The 25,822-nt window shown below is 36.8% G+C and overlaps 1 protein-coding gene and 1 long non-coding RNA gene across 2 annotated transcripts; both read left to right on the forward strand.

Moving 5' to 3' along the window:
• Positions 1 to 16,426: 16,426 nt before the first annotated feature.
• On the forward strand, positions 16,427 to 19,119 carry LOC120085440 (strychnine-10-hydroxylase-like). Its single transcript, XM_039041401.2, has 2 exons — positions 16,427 to 17,507; positions 18,338 to 19,119. Exons 1-2 carry the CDS (start codon positions 16,533 to 16,535, stop codon positions 18,959 to 18,961), a joined length of 1,599 nt encoding a protein of 532 aa, XP_038897329.2. The 5' UTR covers positions 16,427 to 16,532; the 3' UTR covers positions 18,962 to 19,119.
• A 947-nt stretch (positions 19,120 to 20,066) lies between these two features.
• Positions 20,067 to 20,553, forward strand: LOC150033981 (uncharacterized). The gene is made up of 2 exons (XR_016531870.1): positions 20,067 to 20,195; positions 20,308 to 20,553. It is a non-coding gene; the product is annotated as an uncharacterized LOC150033981 (long non-coding RNA).
• The last annotated feature ends 5,269 nt before the right edge of the window (positions 20,554 to 25,822 follow it).

Genomic DNA, 25,822 nt, shown 5'->3' on the forward strand with positions numbered 1-25,822 from the left:
CCACTATTGCTTTACTAAGTGTTGACAAATTAACTGGCGATAATTATGCTAGTTGGAAACATATGATCACGAAATACTAATCATCGAGGATCTTATGTTCACCCTTACAGAGGAGCATCTTCCTATTCCAACTCCAAATGCCGTTTGGAATGTTCGGGAGGCGTACGAGTGATGGACACATGCGAACGAGAAGGATAACTGTGTCTGGCTTTGTATGTTAGTTCTTTCTATCACAACTTTTAAGTCAGATATAGAACAATGAACCTAAATGTTGGGAATTTAAAATTAAATATAAGTAAAATGTGAAAATTAAATTGTATCTAAAATTTACAGGAGCCAAAAAAGATAAACCATCATAAATTACTAAAATAATTAAGAGGAGAAAAAAGAATAGACACCGAAAATATTATAGTTTGCCTTAAACTTGAGATTACGTCAAATCTTCTATAACTACCTACTATGATGAAGATTGTAAAGTTCCAAAACTTATGTTACAAAACTCTCTCAAATAGTCCAACACAAACTATTTGATTCTTTATACCACATTTCGGTATTTTAGAATTAACAACGAAAAGAAATAAAAACCAAAACAACACTAACTTTCAAAATATTCTCACTGCTGCACACGATTTGAAAGGATTCTTCAAAACTCTTAAAGTAACCGCTTCTGCCGCAAGAAATGCACCGCCGATTTTCCATTTTTTCAATTTGCCGTCAGCGTTCTTTTTCTTTAAAACCAATCCGTCACCCAAAATCATAGACATATATATATATATTATTATATATGTGTGCGCTTGGAGAAAACCTAAGGCAAAGAAACAATAATTCCCTTCAATTTTGACTTTGGTCAAAATTGATTAAAATTAATTAATTAATTCATTATATTTTTATCATGGACTTCTATGATTGGGTCTTATGGGGTTTTATCTATACAATCCCGACACTAAATTGATAATAGGATGGATGTTCCCACTTCAGTCTATTATTTAGTTAATTAGTTGAGTGACTGAACATTAATTGTATTTTCTTTTACGAACACATATTTTTTCTCACTTTTTTCTCACTGTAAGGAAATTAATTAGATAAAAAATATACAGTATGGAAACATTACAAATGGATGGGTATACTAAATATAATATGTTTATTTTTGTTATATTTAATTTGTAATTTTTTTTATTTTTTATTTTTTTGGTAGATAGGGGGAAAATGGGTGGTAGATAGGGAAGAAATGGGTGAAAATATCTGGAGGCATTTAAGAAGAAATTCAAATCATGATGATAAAGAACATGAGATGACAGATCTCAAATCATGATGATAAAGAACTCCTGATGATAAAGAACAAGAGATGACAGAAGGGTACATATAATACCGACCACACATTTATTTAATATATATATCTCGAAAGCTTCGTAAATTTCGACTATATAACCCTTTTAATTCATCAATATATCGGATAGAGTTTTTTCACAAGTGACCCCACAAAAAATCCAGTCTATATTAGTTCTGTTCTCAAGTTGTGTTGAGTTAAAACGATTTTTATTTTTATCGGGTCGAGTAAGGTCTCATGTTGAATAAATTTTTTGACTTCCTATCCATATAGTCTAAATAAATAGACTCAATTACATAATTATCTAAATTTTTTCCGTTTATTACATAAATCGCTAATGAATCTAGGGGTGATCATTGAAATCGTAAAAATCGAATAATTTCTAAAAATCGAAGCGAACCGAAAATTTAGTAAAATTGAAAAATGCGGTTTGGTCCGGTTGAAGAAATTTTGAAACTTAATTAATTTGGTTTGGTTCGATTCGATTTTAATTTCGAAACCGAATTTGAAACCGAACCTAATCATTTTTACCTAATACATATATATATTTATTTATTTATATATCTATATATTTTTTTCAAAAAAAAAAAGGAAAAATCAAATTTAAAACCCAATGGTTTTTAATTTAAAGAACGAAACTGTATTTAAACCCGAATTGTTTTTAATTTTAAAAAATATAATATGGAACTTTTTGAATACCAAAATCGAATTTAAAACTGAATCGAACCGCATATATGTGGTTATGCAGTTCAGTTCGATTTGAGGTATGAGTGAATTATATTCTGAGAGGCTGGTCATCGCAAAAGAAAGTCAGAGGGTGAATATTGAATTTCTTGAGTATAAAGCATGCTTGAGGACAAGCATGATTCTAAGTTTGGAAGTGTGATGACTGGCAGAAATGTACATCATTATAGGTCTTTTATTTAGAATTATGAGGGTTGTTAAGTAGAAGATACGGCGATTATACTTATAATTCATGAGAAAATGAGTTTGCGTCTATCGACATTAAGAATCTCGGCTAACCTACTATTATGCATTATTATGCATTCAATTGTTTATTTTTGTAGCTAACGCAGGGATCGATCGCATGCACAGGAGCCATGCTATCGCAAGGATGGCCGCATGGGAGGAATCTCTCCATCGTAGAGGCGAACGCATACGTTCGACGCATGAATATTGCGTCCATTAATCGCATGCGGTGATCGCATATGTTAGTTGTATGGGTGTTGTAGTTATCAAGCGAATGCGATCATCGCAGGGAGATTGAGGCTACAAATTAATAACCATAATAGAGGGATGAACGCAAGGTTGGTGGAATGCAAGCATGAACGCATACATGGAATTATAAAAAAGATGATGTTGACATTTCACCTACCACGCCGTTAGCAGCAGAGATTCAGAAAAGGACTATCACGTCGCGAGTGTTAGATTTAGGGCAGGTTCATTAATACTGTCGGCGATTAAGCTCTATAAATTGAAACCGTTGAGCAGAACTTCAAATTGTCCAAGGTTTTCCATCCAAGGTGCTCTGCCTTCGGGTATATCCTTGTGATCCAGACGAAAGCATGAGAAGATAGCCTTGAGAGTTCTTCATCCCCTCAACAATTCTGAGTGACGATTGGAGCCTTCGTCGGAGTTAAAGCTCGAGAGAGTCTACTCCACCGCCCATCCTTGGCACCACTGCGAGCCTTGACACACATCTGATGGAAGCAAGACATTGGTTCCATCCACCCCTCCATATCACTTTTATCCTTGTATTGTATCGTATTTTGGCTTAAGGAATTAATACATTTTGTGATCAATGCATTTCTATATTTTCCTTCGATTCCATCTCCATCTTCATTTACTTAGCATCCTTCACTTTTATTGCATCACTAAGTAAGACTGCTAGAGTATTGCATACTCAGTCATACGGCATAGAGATATGAAGCATGTGGCAAACCACCGGGAGGTGTGCGTTGCGTGAGTGTTGTGAGAAAACCGTATTTGTAGTGTGAAGTTGTAGCAACGCTTGTCTATAAGCAGTCGCAATGCTTGTCTATGAGTAAAATCAATGGCAACCAGCTGCCCGGGAGGGTAAGTAGTTGATCGCATTAAGCAATGTAAGCAAGTGTTCACTAGAGATAGGAATAATCTTACGTCAACTATGTTTATGTGATTACTTTGTCTTATGAGCACATCATTCATCATTTGAACATACTTGGGAGAGTAGTCTAAAAACCAAATCTAAGACTCGAGAGAGCGGATTGGATCGCATAAGTAAGAACGGGGAACTTAGGAATAAGCTCCGTTTGCTACTATACAGCGTATGCACCCTTTAAGTAGGATATGGTGGTATGTGGTCATCTTTCTTATGTTTGAGAGCACGTGAGCGGTAATGTAGAGGCTTAGAAATAGGCTTCTCGACACTATCGCATATACATCGCATGTGTCTACGTCAAGTGTGTATAGTATGATTGCATAGCTTGTGTTGGCTGGGGTTGCCCTTGCGGTCAAGCTTAGTGTTGCAGTGAAGACATCCTCGCCTTTTCATCTATTTTTCCATGCATTTTACTACACGTTAACCGTTGTCGTGTCTCTACCTCTCGGTCATACTTCCACTGCTTAATCTGTTAGTTAGGAGTAGGAGTAGTGCGTAAACCTTTCAACCTCAAATTCTTTTATTCTTCGCCGCAAACACATTACCGCATAACATTTAGCTACAAGTCCCTGAGTTCGACCTCGGATCACTCGACAAACTTGCGATCTCGTTATACTTGCTGAGAGCGGAAGAAAACTCGTGATAGGAACGCATGGTCATTGCATATAAGATTAACACATACTTTCCATTCCAACGCATGACCACCGACGCATGAGACCAAATGCATAACCTAAGACATACATCGCATAAATTGCGCTACCAAATTCCCGTCACCATGGATCATGCCTTAAGATATTTTCTTCACTGATGCCTATGAAATATGAGATATTTTATTTGCATTTACCACAAACCAATAAACTAAGATCCCTGGATGTAGTTGGAACTTAAGCATGTATGTGGTGACATACAAGTAGATCATGCCTTAAGTGAACCTAAATGGTTTGTAGTATATGGATAAAGGAGGGATACCTTATCCTAGTGACACCATGGATATATCTGGTGACATACAAGTGGATCATGTATGTGGGGACATACAAGTAGATCATGCCTTAAGTGATAACCTAAATGGTCTGTAGTATACGGATAAAGGAGGGAAACCTCATCTTAGTGACACTATGGATACGGTCCGCTTTGTAGATGTTACAAGTTTTATAAAGTGCTACAGATGGTCTGATCCTGAACATTCATGTGGAGACATGCGAGTGGGGGTGTCCTATACAAAGGAGTTTATATAAGACTGGACCACGGAGTGTTTAATCTCGTTATATAACATCGTTCATGACAGAGACTTTCATTTCACTAGGATGACCATAGGTAACATGACCTTAATACTTAATGAGTTGGGAACTCCTGCCTATGAGGGTAGTCCTTTGATTTGTATGGGTGCGAGTGGCCAGATTGTCGACTCAAATCTACCACTTTGGGGATTCGTCTAATTGGGGGGCTGGAAACTCAGCTACAGAGGATGGAATTCACTCATTCCCCAAAGCAGGGGTAAGTATATAGGCTACTCCCTTAAGGGCTGATTCCTGGACTTGAACGATGTGGCCCCACACATTTTCTCATGGCTTGAGAGGTGTCCACTCATAGTAGGACTATAATGTATTGTTCATTAGAGGAATTAGTGATTCTTAAGGAGTTAGATGTAACTACAGGGGCAAAATGTTAAATTGGACCAACTGTTCTTATGAGCGATCTGTGAAGGGTTATCATACTATTGATTGGTTATATCCGATGGTCTCAGAAATATATATGTAGTGAGAAGAGTGCAGCTGTCGGTCTTTATTGAGTGCCCGACAGTTAACAGATGATGAATCTTGTGATTAAAGAGTTTCGTCAGTTATTCACGTACCATTGGAGCTTCAAGCTATAGGTCCATAAGGTCCCCTTGGTAGCTCAATAGATTCAAGTTGAGAATCAGTTTTTGGGTCAGTTTGAAGTGTTCAAATTGAAAAGAAGGAGTTTGATTATATATGATATAATTAAACTGGTTCAATTATATGTGGTAGAATTGATATGATGTATGAGATACATTAATTGGAGGAATTTGATATAAATATGATTTATATTGAATAAAGGAGAAAGGAACTATGGTTTAAATGTTACATATGATGTGATATTAAAATTATAGGTTAAAATAATATGATAAGTTGGTTATTATATTTATTTATAATTAAAAAATTATATGATAATTGTGGGTGGTTTCTCCTTTAACCGTGCGTGAAAGTGGGAGGTTATGTTCAGTTTTCATAACTAAAGGATAAAATGAAAAATGTTTTCATTTTGAAAGGAATCGCTTCATTGAGTGCATCACTCATCGTTTAGCTCAGAGAGACTGCATGATAGCCTTCTAAGCGAGACTCTAAACGATCGTGTAAAGTGCATTTGACTAAACGATCCTGTAGACAATCCAGTGTGATTTACTAAGCGATTGCGTGCCAAGCGAGATTCTCTAAATGATCGTGTAAACGATTAAGCCTGTTTTACTAAACGCTCGTGTACCTCTAAGTTTTACTAAACAATCAAGCACACAAAGTCTATGCGATAGACAGTTCATTCTCTCACTTGCTTGATCGTATAATTCGATCATTGCCTTCGTTCAACCCTCTACCAAATCCAATAGAGCCCACACATCTTGGATTCTCACTCCGAGAATACCAAGGTTGCTGAGTGGTGGTGTCTAAGATGTTGTTTGTTCGGGATCTAAGCGACAACGAGAGATTGGGTAGGCATGCTAAGCGACAACAAGAGGTTGCTGTTCGAGTCTTCACGAGAGCGAGAGTTCAGTAGAAGAAGAGTTCTTCAAAGGTATGTCTCTCGTTCCTTTTGTATTTAATTATGAAAGCATGCTGTAATTTGTTAGAAGGTGCAAAACTTTTCTATATGTTTGTGAACAACTTTAATTCTGTCACAATGGGCTTGGAAAGATCTTGCTTCCGCTCATGGATTCTCTTGAATAAGAGTTTCTTCAGACACACCTTAACCTAGGAAGGCATGAGGAAGACTAGGTGAAGTAATGATTAAAGGTGACACACCTTAACCTAGGTTAGCATGAAGTAAGGTGATGGACAAAGGTGACACATCTTAACCTAGTATAGCAATAGGAAAACTAGGTGAAAGGTAGTGGAAAAAGGCGACACACCTTAATGTAGAATAGTATGGAGAGTTGGACAAGAGGATTCCTTTTCTTAGCTAAATAGTAAAGCAATTAAGCAGTTAAGTACAGTAGAGAGCGGACAAGATGGTTCACACTCAGATAAGAGGCTAGGTATTGGGAGTTGAGCAAGAAGGCCACTCTTAACTGAGGAATAGTCCAGCTATGTACAAATATTATATGTGTAATGTTTTATGTGAATAATTTATGAAACCCTGTAATGGAAATGTGTTAAGTTTGATTGATCAATTCAGTATGTATTTAAGAATGTTGTTTTCCAAGGTTGAAAGGTTCCACACCTTAGCCTTGGTTAGAGCGAGAGTTGGACAAAAGGGTTCCCTCTTTCAACCTAGCATCAGTTTAGTTATATTTCCAAGTATGACATGTTTTTAAAAGGTTTTATATAAAGGCAAGGTTTACAGTTGGGGAATTGAACAAAAAGGTTCTTTCTCAACTGAGGATCAAACCAGCTATGCTCCAGAAATATCATGTTTTTAAAAGTTATACACGAATGTTGCTTGACTAGTTTTCAATTACAAGTTTCCAGTTCAAGCATGAGACTTATGTTTTAATTTAGTCACTCACTAGGCTTCTTGAAGCTCATTCTTTTTCTCTATGTTTTTATTCCCAAATAGCGAAAGAGAGAAGTTCTAGGGTGTTGTTAAGGTCAAGGGGGTGCCACACCACAGCCACACTTCCAAATTTAAGTTGTTGTTGTAAACAGTTGCAGCTAAGAGTCTGGAATTGTTAAGTTAAGTCTGAAGATTGTATAAACATTATACTGTTTGTAATAAAATAAGTTGACTGCTATTGTTTATACTTGGCTTAAAGTATAGAAAGAGAAAAAGGTTCGGATGGGCAGTAGGTATCACAAAAGGGTGGTATTTGCCGTCCTCACTTCTCCTTCTGAGTAAAGGTAACAAAGCTTAGAGGGGATGTGACAAAAAAACTGCTCTATTACCAAGTTCGAACACGTAACCAATAGTTGATTGTCGTGTAACGTGATCTGTAGCATAATTAGCATCGTAGAAGCCTTCTAACTTGTAATCCTCACATTTATTGCATAAAATGCCATATTCACTTGTTCCTTTTAGATATCTTAAAATTCTTCGAACTGCTTCAAGATGAGGATTCTTTAGATACTGCATGTAACGACTCAAAACTTAGACCAAATATGAGATATCATGTCTTGTTAAGGTAAGGTAGATTAAACTATCTACCAGTTCGCCATACATTGTTGAGTCTACAATATCTTTTCCTTCATGCATGAAAAACTTTTTATTAACCTCCATCGATGTAGATATTGGTTTGCAGTCACTCATGCCATACTTTTGCAAAAGATACTTTGCATACTTCTGTTGTCCAAGGAACAATCCTTTCTCTGAGCACTCTATCTCTAATCTAAGGAAATGCTTTAGTTCTCCAAGCTCTTTCATTTCAATTCGGACTAGTAGATGCTGCTTTATTTTTCAAACTTCTTCTATGTGGTCTTTTGTTATGAATATATCATGTACATAGACTAATATGATTGTGATCTTTGAGTCTTGAGCTGTGACAAATAAGTTGGAATCTGCTGGAGTTACTGCAAAGTCACTTTCAACTAGAAATTCTGCAATTATTCCGTACCAGGCTCTTGATGCTTGCTTCAAACCATATAAGCCCTTCTCAACTTTCAAATGTAGTCATGATGAGCTTCACCCTCAAATCCTTTTGATTGCTCCATGTATATTTCTCGATCTAGCTCTCCATTTAAGAAAAAAAACTTAAAATTCATTTGTCGTAACTTCCAATCTTTACTAGCAATAAGTTCTAATAACTTCCACTACGGAACTTCACCATTCCTTTAGAGAAAACCCTTGAGCCACCAGTCGAGCTTTATATCTTTCTACCATCCCATCTACTCGAGTTTAATTTTGTAAACCCATTTACAAGATATGAGTTTAACATCTTTAGGCTTCAACATCAAGTTTACGTTTGATTCTTTCTTAATGCATCAACTTCTTCTTCCATGGCTTTTCTCCATTGAATATTCTTTGATGCTTCTTCGTATGTTGTTCGCTCTTCAAATGTTGCTAATTCGCATTCATGTATCTGGAATTAGGTTTTCTTAGTCTTGTTGATCTTCGTAATTGTGGCTCTTGATTATGTACTCCACTTTGCCAAGGACTTGGTGTCCTCAATTACTCTTCTTCATCTTCGTCGTTTTCTTCTTCTCTTTATATTGGAGCTTGTTGTACTTGACTTATTTCTTCTTTTGATGCTTCTTTGAAAAACTTCTCATCTTTGGGTGCCTTTTCTAATTCGGGTGCCTACCATAATGATACTTCATCAAATATCACATTCTTTGATGTATAGCATCGTCCATTGATAGGATCAACGCACCTCCACCCTTTTCTTTGGTTATCATATCCAACAAAGATATATCTGATTACTTTCTTGTCAGACTTCTTTCTCAGATGATCTAGTACAAACACATAATACACACAATACTTTGGTTATCATGTCACTTTTTATAAGGTGACTTGAACACAAGCCTTTGTTGGGGAAGTTGTTAACCACATGGGTTGTTGTTCCCATGCATTCAACCCAAAATCTTCCTGACACATTATTTGTATGTAACATGCTGCAAAATACTTCTACAAGATGTCTATTTTTTCTTTCTATCACTCCATTTTTTGTTGTGTAGTGTTTGGACATATCAACTTATGACGTATCTTATATTTTTGCAAGTATTGAGAGAATTCATTAGATGTATATTCTCCCCCATTATTTGTATGTAGCCATTGAATTCTCTTTCCTAATTTTCCTTCAACTTGTTCTTTGAATTCTTCAAACTTTATAATTCTTTCAGGCTTCTCTTTCATAAAGAAAACCCAAACATACCTGTAGAAGTCATCAAGAGGTCACCATGTAGTGCATACCACGTTTTAAAGATTGCTTCACAGGACCAACTACGTCAGAATGCACCAGCTTCAATGGTTGCTCTGCACTAAATTTGGACTTCTTGAATGCAGTTGATGTGTCTTTCTATATTAGCAACCAGCATAGACCATGTCTTCTTTGACATCAAGTTGAGGTAGCCCCTTAAGCATAGACTTATTCATCATTATCTTCAATTTTCTATAGCTAAAATGACTAAATCTTGCATGCCACATATCTACTATTTCACTCTTTCGTGTTTTATTCACGTAGGTGGTCTCTGATGACATGACATAGATGGAGTCTATTCTTCGCCCTTCCATCAATGACATACCACTAACTTTGAGATTATGGTACACTTTGACACTTCCAGGTTCAAACACGACGAATTTGCCTACTGATAGCAATTGAGATACTGACACAAAATTCTTCTTCATTTCAAGAACATAAAATACGTTCTCCAATTTCACGTGATTGGAATTGAAGTGAGGCATTATCATAGTTTGCCAACGTGGCTATTGGCAACTTCGAGTTGTTTGCAGTTACAGCAACTGACTTCCTTTGTACTCAGATGTGTTTTGTAGCTTCCTTTTATCTCTTATCATATGGTTAGAGCAACCTAAATCTAAAATCCAATCATTTTCATAATATACCTCTTCTACATAGAGAGCCAACACTTCGTTCTCCACCATATTGGATGTGGATTGGGGATTGGGATCTGCTATTGCAAAGCATGCCTTTGCATCCAACTCTTCTTCACTGATTCTCTCAGTCTGAGAGGTGACTGTGTTGCTTTCTGCTGCCTTTTTCTTTTGATGATAATCTCTAACATAGTGGCCTATCTTGCCACAGTTATAACATTCACCCTTTTCTATGCTCATGATTTTGATTAGTTTTACTAGCTCCCCCTACTTGAGAGCATTTTGGGATTTCTTCATCTCCTTTTGATCCTACTTTATTTTGATATTTTTATTGGCCTTTTCTTTGGCCACTAAAGAGAGCTTCTTCGTTATTGTTCTTTATTGTGACCTCCGACATTTGCTTAGCCAATGCTTCTTGACTCCCAAGTATATTTTCTATGTCAATTAGAGAAGATTGGATTGCCTAACCTTGAATAGCAGCAATAAAGCTTCTAAATTCAAGTTTAAGTCCATGAATAATAATTCTTCTCACCCTTGATTCTAAAATAGCAGAAGTAGGATCTAATTAAGAGATTTCACGGCATAGAGTTTTTACCTTGGTGAAGTATTGGTTGATAGTCATCTCCCTTTGACCAAGTGACAAGAGCTCGTTCTCTAGAAACTGCAATCTTGTATCATTTTTCTTCGAGAAAAGTGTGGCCAATATGTACCATGCGACTTTGGTGTCTCCTTTGTATTGAGGTGCTCCAACATTTCTTCATCAGCTATAGTTTTGATTGCAAACATGGCCTTACCTGCCTTAATATTCCATTTCTTCAAAGCAGTAATATCCTCAGGTAAACTAACTTCAGTGCCTTCTACAACATCTCACAAGTATTTGCCTTGGAGATTACGACTTCATGCATGTGGTGTCACACCCCCTCCCAAATTACTGTCTTATTCCGGAAGAGAATGTGATGCCAACAGTTACCAACCATTTGTAACACTTATTACCTTTTTGATATCCTTAACCTGCTTAAAAAACCCTGGAAATAAAAACTCAACAATCAATATGCTAAAAGAACCTAAAACAACTTTAGTAACCTGGGGTTCAACAAACAACATAATTATAACATATATATATAGAAACAGAGGTCAGTGGGTCTTGACATTTATCACTAGTTCCTAACATGAACACACATATGTACAGACATTTACATGTAAACACCTAAAACTTCTCTTTATCTTGTCCTTTAACTGGAGTCTTCCAGTGGCGAAGCAACAGTACAGTTAACTTTTGGGGAAATGATCACTACCTAGGAAGGAAGAAAACATTTAAAACGAGTGAGCTATTAGCCCAATGAATGACCAATTAAACATAAACATCGTGCTTTAAATTGAAAACTGCCATGTAAACTCGTACTTAAAACTTTTAAACATGAAACTACTAGAAAATATTAATCATTTGTATCCTTAATCGAGAGAGAACTCTTTTGCTCGATCCCTCAACGTCAATCCTTGGTTGGTGTGGAGTAACCTCAACACTACTAATGTCAACTCTACCTACGTGCACGTGGTAATAATTAAGTATCGTCATACCTTAGGTACTACTACCCAGATACCTTCTCATAGTCCTTCGGTATCGGTTCAAGATATACATCATAAAACCTTAATCATTTAAGCATGTCTACTTGGAAGCATAATAACATGGAACATGAGATTTAACATCTCTATCATATAAACATAACTTCAAATGCATGCTTGTGATCATAAAGCACATATCTACTTAAGACATGCTTCCATAAACTTCCTTTAAAACTTGCACGTGTTAATAGCTCTTTAAAACTTAGTTTTCTTGGAAACTATCTTAAACATTCTTTTAAAATAAGCACGCATGAGTCCAAACTTTTAAGTAAAGCATGGGTTACTTAAAACATTTAGAAAACTCTTAGTCTTGTCATTCACAGTCTTGAGTATTCTTCCAAGGGTTGATAAGCCTTTCCTATTTGGGTTAACCCTATGGACATGAATAACATGTTTAGCTATTGTCAATGGTCTCCTTGTGAGACTTATCTCTCATAAAGAAGCTTAACATTTAACTTTGAACATCACATTTTAGCTCAATGCATAACTCTCTTCTGCGTTCAACACTTAGAATTTTCTTGAGTTATGATTCTATTCTATGTGGCCATAAGACCATCCATGTGCCCATCGCATGCCTCATGTACTCGCCTAGTTGCGTGGCAACGCATGCTCTGTGTGGCCGTTGCACCCAGCGCCTTGCACTTAGCGCCTTGTGCGCACACGCACTAGTGCCTCTGCCTAGTTGTTCATGCTGCTTGCTTGTTCATCCTAAGTAGTTGTCTGCTTATTCAAACCAAAATTCTAGATTCAACTTTGAGCTCGAATAACTTATTTTCCAAACCATATCTTGGAAAATTTCCATGTACAAACTTATTTAAAAATGTCTTAACTTACCTTAAAATTTGAGCTGTAAACCCCTCTTAGTTTGTCCGAAAACCTCCAATTTTCATCACTGACCTAGATTCAACCGAGAGCCTTGTTAGAGTACATTAACGTGCGGTGGAGGAAAAATAGAATCAATAAGCACTCTAATCATACTTAATTTTAGTTTAAAACATGTTTCAAAGTAACTTTTACATAAGAGGGTTTGTTGAACACAATACCTTTGAAGTATCCTTTTCACACCAGCTGAGTTCTACGTGAAACAGCTTTAACCTTCAAGTAGACAACCAACAAGATCTTCTCTACTATTCTCTTGTAAGGATTGTGTGGTGGAAACACTAAATTGAGCTGAATGTATATGAGATTTTAAGAGGGTTTGGTGATTTTTGTAGAGTTCCTTTTGAAGTTCTTGTAAGCATGAATCATTATTCATTTCAGTGCTTCAATTTATAGAGCATTCACATGAATATTCATGGCTTGTATGAAGGGTAGCTCCTACTTCATGGAGAAAATGGAGTTGTGAATAAGGAAGTTCCATACATAGTGGAGATTTCCATCTTTTTGGAAATCTCCACTTTGAAAAATGATTTTCAAAATTTTTTTCCAAAAAATGATTTCTAAAACCATTTTTATATTAAACTTATTTAATTTCATTTATTAGTTCTATAAAAAAATCAATTAATTAATTTTTAAATAAAATTAATTAATTAAACCTTTTAATTAATTTTGTTAATTTAATATCTAATATTAAATTAATAATGAAATTAATATTATATAATTAATATTTAAATCATATTTTAAACATTAATCGTTTAACCAATTTCGTTTAATTTTGATAAAATTAAACATTTTAATTGTACGAATTCAATAGATAGAAACCCTAATTGAATTTGAACATTTCAAATTCTAAACTCTATTTTCAAATCTTATCAAGATTACTTAATTTACTAATCCAAATTATGAGCTTATAGAGAGACCTTATGGACCTACAATCATGAGCTCCAACGACTTGTAATTAATTATTAAACTCTTTAAACCGAATTACTTACTATTTGTTAACTACCAAGACATTCCACTATAGCTCCATAGTTGCACTTTTCTCACTCTAGATATATTTTTGTCCATTTTAACCATAATCGGTAAGTTAATCCTTCACAGGTCGTTCGTATTTACAGCTGGGTCAAAGATTACCATTTTACCCCTGTAAATACATCTTGCTTCTCAAGCTCCCATTGATCCTCCATTGAACAATTGATTTATAGTCCAACTTATAAATCAGAACCCTCTCTATCATGAGAGGGTGGGCCTCGTTGTTCAAGACAAGGCATCAACGCTTAAGAGAACAACCCATCTGCTAACCTTTAATCGGGTAGGAGTGAATTCCATATTGCAAGGCTATGTCCTCATCTATCAATTTGGTCTTATCCCTAAAATGGGAGGCTCATCGAGCTGTTGGACTACTCTCACCTATACAGATCAAAGGATAATCCAGAATAAACAGGAGTTCATAGTTAGCTCAGGATTAAGATCCAGTTACCCTATGTCATTGAGTTTGAGATAGTCAGTTTTAATAGTCAACAGTTGTTATAAACAAAAATGACTATTTTGAGGTTCGGTCTTATGCAAACTCATTGCATAGGATGCTCTCACTCACATGTCTCTACATGAATGAGTTTTGGATCACATCATTTGGGCCACATCCAATAGTGTCATTAGGATGAGGTACCCAATCTCATCTGTATACTTATAGATCATTTTGGCTACATACTAAAACTTGATCCATTCTTTTATGTCACTACATAAAGTTAAAGTATTCATATTATATCCATGATTCGTTTATTAGACTTTCGTAGAAGGATGTAATATCAATAGTGATTTATTGAATAAAAAAGTCAACAACATTTTTATTGATAAATAGAATATGTTAATAACATTTACGAACTGCGAGTTTAGGCCATTCCTAATCATGACAGCTGGCCCACTCAAGTTAGTGGTTAATCTATGATCATCCCTTAACCCAACGCATGGCTCATCAGCTGCTTGCCATCGCACAATAGCCTTTTGACGCATACACCTCTCGGCCAATGCATGCCAACATCACCTCGCGCCATTGCACAATGAAACCCCATCACCTAGACACCCTTGCCATGTTGCGTGCGTCCTTGCCTCTCTAGTCTCAACATGGGTTTGGTTGGTGCATTGCCCATGCCAATGCATGACATCACTTTGGCCTAGGGGTGCCCATTCAAACCGCAAAAATCGAACCATTTCTAAAATCGAACCGAACCGAACCAAAACTCTGTGAAATCGAAAAATGTTGTTCGGTTCGATTTGAAGAAATCTTGAAACCGAATTAATTTGGTTCGATTCAATTTCAATTTCGAAAACCAAATTCGAAACAGATTTGAATCGTTTTTAACTTATATATATTTATATATATTTAAAGAAAGAGTAAAACCGAATTTAAAACTGAACCATTTTTAATTTAAAGAACAAAATGGAATTTAAAACCGAACAGAATTGTATATATACAATTTGGCTTGGTTCGGTTTGAACCAATAAATCAGTTCGGTTCACTTTCACATATTAGAAAATCGGTTAGGTTTGGTTTGACTACCAAACCGAACCCGAATCGAACCGTTTCCACTCCTACTTTGACCAACACTTAACCTTATGGCCAATGCCTTTCATGCGCCTAAATAACCTCAATGGACATGACTACTGCACAGTAGGCAACATCCTTCAACGCATCTAGGCTTCCAACGCAAGACTTCCATACTTAGCCAAATTTTCCTCACTCCATGCCTACATACTTTGCTACCCAAGAGCACCATTCTCAACACTTAGAACATTTTCTTCTTCTTAATCATCCTCAATAATTTCCTACTAACATAACATTAATTTATACTTAAACTTAATTAACGTACTAATTAACATACTTAAGTAGGGATAGTAGGGTTTCAAATTTATATGTGGACCGTGTTTTGTAGTTCTGAGTGTTGAGCTTCTTGATTCCTCCAACAACTTGAAGCTCTACCATCATCTTGTAGTGATGAATGCACTCCACGAGTAATTGTGTTCCAGATGACAAGTTTCACAATTCCACACTATACTCGATCTTTAGAAGCTCCACCACAGCAAGTTATGGTTGTTTGGCTCTGATACCACTTGTTGAAGAAAGACACTTTTTTTAAGAAATTTATAAGGATGAATACTTAGTAATTACACTTTCACTCTCAAGACATTCACTCACTTTTCTACACTAGCTCTCTAGCTTTGATTGGCTCACATATGAGATAACACCTCCTATTTATAGGTATGGGATCCTTGGAGCCCAAGTAAAATGATTTTTTCTAGGCTATTGTTGGATCCTACAAAATTCTAAATGTTTAGATTATCCTTAATCTAAAGGTGTTATCTAGAATTCCTTGAATCTAAGAAAAATCTATGATATTTCTAGATCTTTTATTTTGAGATATCTATTTTACATATTACAACATGCCTCTAGAAAAAAATCTAATTTACATTTTTATGTTATATAATAGATACTTCAAGTATCTTTTAGTCTAGTTTATGTTGTAAAACATATATATATATATATATACCTTCTAGAATCTTCTACAAAATTGTCCCCAACGCATTCGGGTGCTACAGGAAAGGGGAGTTCAATAGAAATTAATGATTGGCACAAAAATGTTTTCAAACAAATTATAATAAAAATATCTGAGTGCCTATGCACGTGTTCAATACAGGTTGTCAAAAGGCTTTTCTGTCTAAAAAGAAAGCGTGTTTTTCATTTATGTGCTTCGTGATTAAAAGATGAATGGAGATAGATGTTGAAGTGTTACCAAATATTAGCATAAAAGGAATCGATCATCTCATTCATTCGAAACACCATAAACAACAATGGAGTTGGCTGTCGCTTCTTTGAGCCCAATATCGATCGCAACACTCTTCATTTTTCTCTTCATTTCCCATTACTTTTTTCAAAAATGGCGGCACCACCAGAAAGTTGGCAACCAGCAGAAACAAGCCATTTCACCGCCAGGTGCATGGCCCATAATTGGGCACCTCCATTTGCTCCGCAAAGCAAAGCTTCCCCACCATGCCCTCGCCACCATGGCCGATGACTACGGCCCAATCTTCCGCCTACAGCTCGGCACCCGGTCGGCCCTAGTAATTAGCAATCGGGAGATGGCCAAAGAAGCATTATATCACAACGACGCCGCCGCCGCATCCCGCCCCTCCTTTTATGGCATGAAAAAATTCTCATACGATTACGCACTCTTTGGGTTGGCCCCTACCAGCCACTACTGGCGCGAGATGCGTAAAATCATCATCTCCCACCTTCTCTCAAACCAACGTGTAGACATGCTTAAGACCGTCATGTTTTCCCAAATCGAAATGTCGTTGAATGAGCTGTACGACGCTGCCCGACGGAGCAATGAGTCGGGCGGGGTTTCTGTGGAGATGAGGAGGTGGTTTAGAGATGTGGCTTTGAACACGGTTCTGAAGATCATAATGGGAAAACGATGTGTCGGTCCAAATGGTTGTGATGAGGATGCGGCGAAAGAGCTTCAGAAGACGATTACGGAGTCGTTTCGCATTATGGATGGAGGGTTGTTGAGTGATTTTTTCCCTTTATTTGGATGGTTGGGATTAGATAGGGATGTTAAGAAAATTGAGAAAATAGCGAAACGATCTGATCGGGTTCTTCAACGTTGGCTGGAAGAGCACAGGCGAAAGAGATCCGGTTGTGGGAGTTTGAGTTTGGATACAAAAGAAAATGGAGATTTTATGGATTCTCTTATTACATTACATGATCGTAACAAGCTTCCTACTTGCTTCGATGGTGATACCATTATCAAAGCCACAATTCTGGTACCCTTTTTCTTTGAACCTAAATTCAATTGAATGTTGAATGAAAACTGATATATGAATAACGGTAGTTTCTTAAATATTTATAAAAGGTTAGTAGATAGTATTTTAACTTTTTTCCTAAGATAAAATTGAGATATTTTTAGTTGGAAAAAAATACATTTTTTTTAAAAGATTTTTTACTTTAGTTTCTATTTAGATATCTAAGTTTCAAAGTATTACGCTCAGTCTTAGTCTTGAATTTCATTAATCTTACCCTTGATGGTTGAGTTTTTCTCTCTTTTTCAATTTAGTATGGGATTTATACTTTTTATCTCAATTTATTACTAATTATTTACTTTTAATCTTTCATGTTAATATCTATTAATTTTAAGTAATTATGGAGTAAAATTTTAATATTAGTTTTTAAAATTAATGAATAGTCTTTAACACTAAAGACCAAAAGAGAGTATTTAGTGAAAATTTGAGATTAAAATTGCAAATGATCTTAAAATCTAGAGACAAAATTAAAACAAAACTCATATCTCAAAGATAAAATTGTGATATTTTAAAACCTAAGAACTAAATTGAAATGAAATTCAAAACTTAAGGACCGAAAGTTTAACATTTTGAAATCTAAGAACAAAATAAAAATTAGACTCAAAATGTAGAGACTAAAAATATATTTTATTTTTTTCTTTTTAATAGAAAGGGACTAAAATAGTCACTTTTGATAGTATGGAAACCAAAATGTTATAAGTCTTTGAATTTCAACTATTTGTTTAAAAGTTAATTTCAAAATTCTAGTAAATATGCTTTGTTAAATAAACAAACATACATGTGTGTACGTGTAGAGTATGATTTCAGGGGGAACTGAAAGCACGATGGTGACACTAACATGGGCAATATCACTAATGCTAAACAACCCACATACCATAGAAAAGGCACAACAAGAGCTGGATGAAATAGTTGGGAGAGAAAGACGAGTGAATGAGTCAGACATAAACAAGCTTGTTTACATCCAAGCCATAATCAAGGAGACGATGCGATTGTACCCAACAGCCCCATTGATAGGACCACGTGAGTTCCTTCAAGATTGCATGGTCGGAGATTACTTCGTCTCGAAAGGAACACAATTGATTCCAAATGTTTGGAAGATCCAAACTGACCCTAAGATTTGGCCTGACTCATTCGAGTTCAAGCCGGAGCGGTTTTTGACGACCCATAAGGATGTGGAACTCAAAGGGAAGAACTTTGAGTTACTTCCTTTTGGGACTGGACGAAGAGGTTGTCCTGGAGTTGCGTTTGCACTTCAAATGGAACAATTCATTCTGGCTGGGTTTCTACACTTGTTTGATGTCAAAAACATGACGTCTGAATTGATTGATATGTCGGAAAGGTATGGATTGGCGAATGAGAAAGTGACACCTCTCTATGTTTTGGTGTCTCCTAGGTTGCCTTCTCATATTTATGCCTAAAATACATGAATAGTATTGAGATGCATTAGAAAAGAGAAGTAATAAGAATTTGCTATATGATAAATTATGGTTATGTAATTAGTATGGATGCACAAAGGTAGATATGTAGTCTAAGTTCCATCATATATTTTTATTTCAAGTTTAGTTTGTTTGCTCAATTTTCTATTTTCTTTTTACTTTGTGTTGGATGTACATAAATGTACAATGATGTGTGTTTGGAAATGTTTTTATTTGAAGTTATTTTTATGGCAATAATAAAACTCACAACCCATATCACAAAATATATATTTTCTAATACAACCCATATTTGAGATTTGAATATTTGATCTTTTGATCAAAGACAGTACATAAAGTAATTGAGCTATGCACACGAGTTGGTGATATATACAAACTTTTTCTACTTATAATTACAACATGAGGGAAGGAGAATCAAATCTTTAATTTTTAGATTGATAGTATATATTTTATGTTACTTGAGCTATATTCATTTTAGCACAAACTTTTTTCAATTTTATTTTTATGTTTAATAACATTTGGGTGCAGAGGTTTCAAATCTTTCACTCTTTGTCTAGAGTATACGTGTTAAACAAATTGATTTATGTGTATACATCGTATTTGGTCCGATTTCGTTTTTTTTTTTAATGATTTGTATTTTTTTTCCCTTCATATCACTTAATTAATAATTTTCTTTTACCCGTTATAAGGAGGCAATGATGAAATATGAAACACTCTAACTTAAAAAATGGAGAAAAGGAAAGAAGGAAGAAAATTAAAAAAAAAAAAAATCTTTTAACTAAGATAACCCTCATCTCGTTATTTTCTTCTTCACTCTACTACAAGAAATTAAACCATTGATGTCGGTTGAAATAATAAAGCACCAAAGTATAATATCGGTTGGAGAAGCAAAAAAAAATAAAATTTTAATGTCGGTTTTGAATTGATATTATAGGTAAGTTTACAAGCTTCGGCATTATAGTTAAAAATAGAGTAGAGTGTTTAAGTAATTATGTCCAATGGCAATTCTGAAAATAAGATGTTTCATTCATTGTGGGGCTTCACGGTGGAATACACTTATAGAAAGAGATCCAACCGCATTTCACCTCTCGAATCTTCGCATTCGTCCGCCTGTCACCACAACGTCGCCTCCCAGCCGATCGTCGATCCGTCCAGTCCTTGCGCCACCACAACCGCCAGTCTTTGCCGACCTCTGCGCCGTCGTTGACAGCAGCCTCAGGTAAGCCCTTCACGTTCTGCGTTCTTCCTCTCTCTGTTTTTTTTTTTTTGTCTTTTGCTTTCTGATTTTTTCAATCCTTTTCTTCTTCTTCTTGTATTTTGTTTTGAACAAGAGATGTTCAATGGATGTTTTAATGGTGATCGTCGGATCGGAGGCACCTTACTGTTAAGGATGTCAATACAAAAATTACAGTTTTGCCTCTCTACCAAAAGAGTAAGGGTTACCAAAGGAATAGGATTCTAACAATTTGTTTTGTTGAGTTATTTTTGTATTCCCAAATTAGGGATTTCATATTGTATAAATACATCACCTATGTACATTTCAATGCACAAGAAATTATAAAGGAAAAGTTGGCTTGCCACTATCGTGTACCGTTTGAGTTATCGTCTGCCTGATTGAAACTATCGTCTACCTCCTGACGCTATCGTCTACACGATATCGTCTATCTCTTGAGCTATCGTCTACCTCTTGATGCTATTGTCTACCTCCTGACGCTATCGCCTATTGTCTATCTCTTGAAGCTATCGTCTACCTCCTTCAGACGTCATCGTCTACCTCCACCAAATGCTATCGTCTATCTCTTGACACTATCGTTTGCCTTGTCTAAGTACTATCGTTTGCCTTGTCTAAGTACTATCGTCTGCATCTTGACACTATCGTCTACCTCTCCAGCACTATCGTCTACTGTCCAGTTATATACCTCTTCAAACGACAACAAGCACTTCGACTTGCCGCGTGAGTCAGCCATATCCTTCAACCTCACACTTTAACTTGGTATCAGAGCTAATAATGACCAACATCAATCAAGGAAACCTAGGAGCCACCCTCGACACAACCAACTTCAGCGGCCCACCCTTGAACCAACTCCTCAATCAAATAACCTCCATTAAACTTGATCGCAGCAATTTCTTCCTATGGAAAAACTTGGCGCTTCCAATCCTTCGGAGTTCCCGACTCGAAGGACACCTGACCGGACAAAAGGTTTTTCCCCAATGTTTCTGCAACCTGCAGTCGGTGAGAGCATACCGACTAGATCGACTGGAGTAGAAGCTGCTTCGCATAGCACAGAAGGAAACTCTGGTAGTGGTGCCAGCTCGTCGACAACACTTGAGGTAAATCCTCAATACGAAGCGTGGATGGCTGTAGATCAACTCCTCCTCGGCTGGCTGTATAACTCCATGACACCAGAGGTTGCCATTCAAGTGATAGGATGTGAATGTGCAAGGGATTTGTGGACCAGCATTCAACAACTCTTTGGTGTTTAGTCCAAGGTTGAAGAAGATTATCTAAGATATGTGTTTCAAACAACCAGGAAAGGTAATTTGAAAATGGAAGAGTACCTTCGAACAATGAAAATGAATGCTGACAATCTCGAGCAAGCTGGTAGTCTTGTGGCACCAAGAGCTCTTGTTTCACAGGTACTATTAGGACTTGATGAAAAGTACAATGCCATCGTGGCCATGATCCAAGGGAGAGCAGAAATGTCGTGGCTTGATATGCAGTAAGAACTTCTCCTGTATGAAAGGAGATTGGAACATCAATAAAACCAAAAGACGATAGTAGGCTTCAACCAAGTTAGTAATGCATCAATGAATATGACAAACACTAGACATGTCAACCAAAATAACAAAACCAATAGCAGCAATTAGTCTACTTGGGGAGGACAACAAGGTGGTGTGGTCATGGCAGAGGTCGAGGCAGGGGAAGAAACAACAACAAACCTGTGTGTCAAGTCTGTGGGAAGGTAGGACACATAGCGTTCTACTACTTCAACAGGTATAACAGAGATTTTGTTCCCAATTCTCCTCAAAACAAGGGATAACCCTTCCCCAACAATCAGAACAAAAACACAACCTCACCCAACAGCCCTAGCCACTGCTTATGGAAGTAACCCCTTTCTAACAAGACAAGATAACATGACTGATGCAAATTGGTATGCTGATAGTGGTGCCTCCAATCATGTTACCTCAAACTTCAACAATCTTGACAATCCAACTGAATACTCAGGTACTGAAGCAGTCACTGTAGCTAATGGTAATACTCTACAAATTTCTCATGTTGGAACTGTATGTCTGTCTAGTGATGGCTGCAATTTGAAACTGAATGATATGTTATGTGTGCCTGCCATAGCAAAAAATTTGGTCAGTATATCTAAGCTAACAAAAGACAATAATGTGTTTATTGAATTTCACACGGATTATTGTCTTGTTAAGGACAAGGGTACGAGACAAACAGTAATGAAGGGAATGCTTAAAGATAGACTATATCAGTTAGAGGGTGCAGAAGTCAGCTCAAAGTCAGTAGGAAACGAAGTACCATCGCAACCAGTGCACAAGAATAAAGATCTGTCTGCTCTTAGCATATCTTTGAAGCATAGGGTGTCTAAGGTTACATGCCATAAAAGGCTTGGCCATCCTTCGTAAAAAAAACTAGAGTTTATTATCAAATTTTGTAATCTCCCTATGTTATCTAATGAAGAGCTCAAATTTTGTGATTCTTGTAGCTATGGTAAATTGCATTCTTTAGCCTTCCCTAACTCTAACTCAAGAGCATCTGCAACCTTTGAACTTATACACACTGATTTGTAGGGTCCAACTCCTTTCTCGTCTACAGATGGGTACAAATATTATGCTATCTTTGTTGATTATCACAGTAGGTACACATGGATCTATCGTCTGAGGTTAAAAAGTGACACACTGGCAGCTTTTCAACACATTCTCACCATGATACAAACTCAGTTCAATACACTGATCAAGTCCCTACAGTCGGATAATGGTGGAGAATTTGTCAAGATACACAAAGTCTGTCATTAGCTTGGCATTGCCTCTAAGTACACCTGTCCATATATGTCAGCACAAGATGGAAGGGTTGAGAGGAAGCACAGACACATAGTGGAGACGGGGCTAACCCTACTAGCCCAAGCACATCTTCCCTTACATCATTGGTGGGATGCTTTCTTATACTCAACTCTACTGATTAATGGCCTTCCCACCCCTGTCCTAAATGGACAGTCTCCAATGGAAGTTATGTTAAAAAAGAAGCTCAGGTTTGAGGAGCTTCGAATATTTGGGTGTGCATGTTTCCCCTGCTTGAGAGCATAAAATTCACACAAGTTGAGCTATCGCACAGAGAAGTGCATCTATATCGGTTCGGCTGTGAATCATAAAGGCTATAAATGCCTCAACCCCAGTGGTAGGTTATTCATCTCTCGGCATGTTGTGTTTGATGAAACTAACTTTCCGTGCCAGGTGTCTCATTCAGCTTGTAGACCAGCCAAGGAAGTAGTTGCTGTCCACCTGGTTTCCTGGCTGCCCCTCAGTCAGGACACACCGCATAGTGACTCTATGCCCTCTACGTCCATAACCTCACCCTCACTAATTATCAGAACAACCCACACCCAATCACCAGCTAATACCTCTACAGACAGCCCAACCTTCCCACCTTCTTCTTCTTATCGTCCACCCACCATTTGTGTACCCAACGATCGTTTTCCCTCATCGTCTAGTGTCAAGTCCACTGATCGTCTATCCACCAGTTACTTACCTAGCGATCGCTCACCCAACGATCGTTCACCTACCGTTCAATTACCCAGCGATCCTTTACCCTCAACGTGTAATGTCCAGCCCAAGGATCGTTTACCCACCGATAATTTACCCATCGATCGTTTACCTAGCGATTGTTTACCCAGCGATCGTTTACCCAGTGATCATTTACCCAACGATCGTTTACCCAACACCCACTTACCCACTGATTATTTACCTTCCGATCGTTTACCACCTGACTCACCATCGCCTACCACCTAACCCACCGATCGTTTACCTTCGTCGTCCACTACCTAGTCTTCACTCGATACTGTCCCATTCCCTGTACCCGTATCTACTCATCCCATGATTACCCGAGGAAAGGCAGGCATCTTCAAACCCAAAATACTGTCCTCCCAAACCCAAAAAGACTAGTCCCTAACCGAACCCACCCCAGTCAGTAATGCGCTCAAAACCACGCAGTGGAACAAAGCGATGAGTGATGAATTTCAAGCATTGATGCAAAATCAGGCCTGGACATTAGTTCCTCCTTATGGGTTTTATGTCCTAAAAACTCGCAGTTAGTAAAATGATAAACATTTTCTATTATACTTGTTATTGATCTCATAAATTGTATGAAAGTCTAAATCCAATAAACTAAGACCCATGCCTATTGTATGAGTACTTCAACTTTATGTGGAGACATAAGAGTGGATCAGGTTCGAGTAAATAGTCAAAATGATTTATGGTACATGAATGAGGTTGGGTACCTTATTCTGGTAACGCCATTGGATGTGGCCTACTTTGTAGTTGTTATAAAGACTTGTAAAGTGCTACATACGATGTGATCCTAATTCGTACATGTTATGACCTGAGGAGTGGGGGCGTCCTATGCAATGAGTTTGCATAAGATCCGGACCAAGAAATAAGTCACTCTTACTTTATAACGTTGTTTACTGTTTAAGACAAACTTTTTCACCTAGATGACCTAGGTAACTCGATCTTGATCCTGAGCTAATTATGAACTTCTGTTTATTCGGGATTACCCTTAGATTTTCATAGTTGAAGGTTGGCTCAACAGCGCTGGCTCAATAAGACTCCCATTTCAAGGGTAAGACCGGATAGATAGCTGGGGACATAGGATGCAAGCCGGAGTTCACGCCTACCCGATTTAGGGATAGGAGAAAGGTTGTTCTCTCAAGTACTGAATCCAGGTCTTGAACAAGGGGCCCCACTCTCTCACTGTGCTGAGAGAGTTTGGTTTGGTGATTGGATCACAAACCAGTTGTTCATTAGAGAATCAGTAGGGACTTGAGGAATAAGACGTAATCTCGGGGGTAAAACAGATATTTGACCCAGCCGTTATTACGAACAACCTGTGAAGGGTCGACTTGTTGATTATGGTTAAATCATGTGGACATAATCTATCTACAGTGAGAGGAGTGCAACTATGAGCTTTAGTGGAATGACCCATTACTTAACGAATGAAGATTAATTTGGTCTAATGAGTTGAGCCAATTAATCTCGGATCGTTGGAGTCCATGATCTGTAGGTCCACGAGGTCCCCCTACTAGCTCCTAACGGACTAGTTCTAGAATAGCGTGATAAGTTAATTTGAAACGTTCAAATTAGAATTAAAGGAATTAGTAATTATATGAGATATATTTATGTTTAATTTCAGAATTAAACGTTATAGGAGAATTTATATATTTAAATATGATTTAAATATATAAAGATGGATATGTGTTAAAATTAATTTAATATTTGATATTAAATTAATTAAGTTTTATTTAATAATTAATTTATGAAATTAATTAATTTTTTCATTTTTTAAAATCAAAATTTGATTTTTGATTTTTAGATAAAATTGAAAAAGAAAACAAAAAAACAAAATGGAAAAATGGTTTTTTCCATTATCCATCACTTAACTAGCTCACACATAAGCAATATATTTGCCTTGTCTTCTCCAAGCATGAGCTGCAACACATGCAAGCTCTTCTCTTTGCATGTTGATCTGCAATATAATGAGAAGATTGGAGTGAAAATCGGGCATGCAATCTACAGAATTTTGAGAGAAAACTTGTTTGAAGAAAGGTTCTTCAACAA

The sequence above is a fragment of the Benincasa hispida genome, chromosome 9 (assembly GCF_027475165.1).
Source record: "Benincasa hispida cultivar pf3 chromosome 9, pf3_genome.v1.1, whole genome shotgun sequence".
Taxonomy (NCBI): domain Eukaryota; kingdom Viridiplantae; phylum Streptophyta; class Magnoliopsida; order Cucurbitales; family Cucurbitaceae; genus Benincasa; species Benincasa hispida.

Excerpts from the sequence above, each read along its gene's own strand:
- LOC120085440 (XM_039041401.2), top strand. The coding sequence starts at position 16,533 with ATGGAGTTGGCTGTCGCTTCTTTGAGCCCAATATCGATCGCAACACTC. Across the intron at positions 17,508-18,337 it reads TTATCAAAGCCACAATTCTG|AGTATGATTTCAGGGGGAAC; the intron begins GTACCCTTTTTC and ends GTGTACGTGTAG.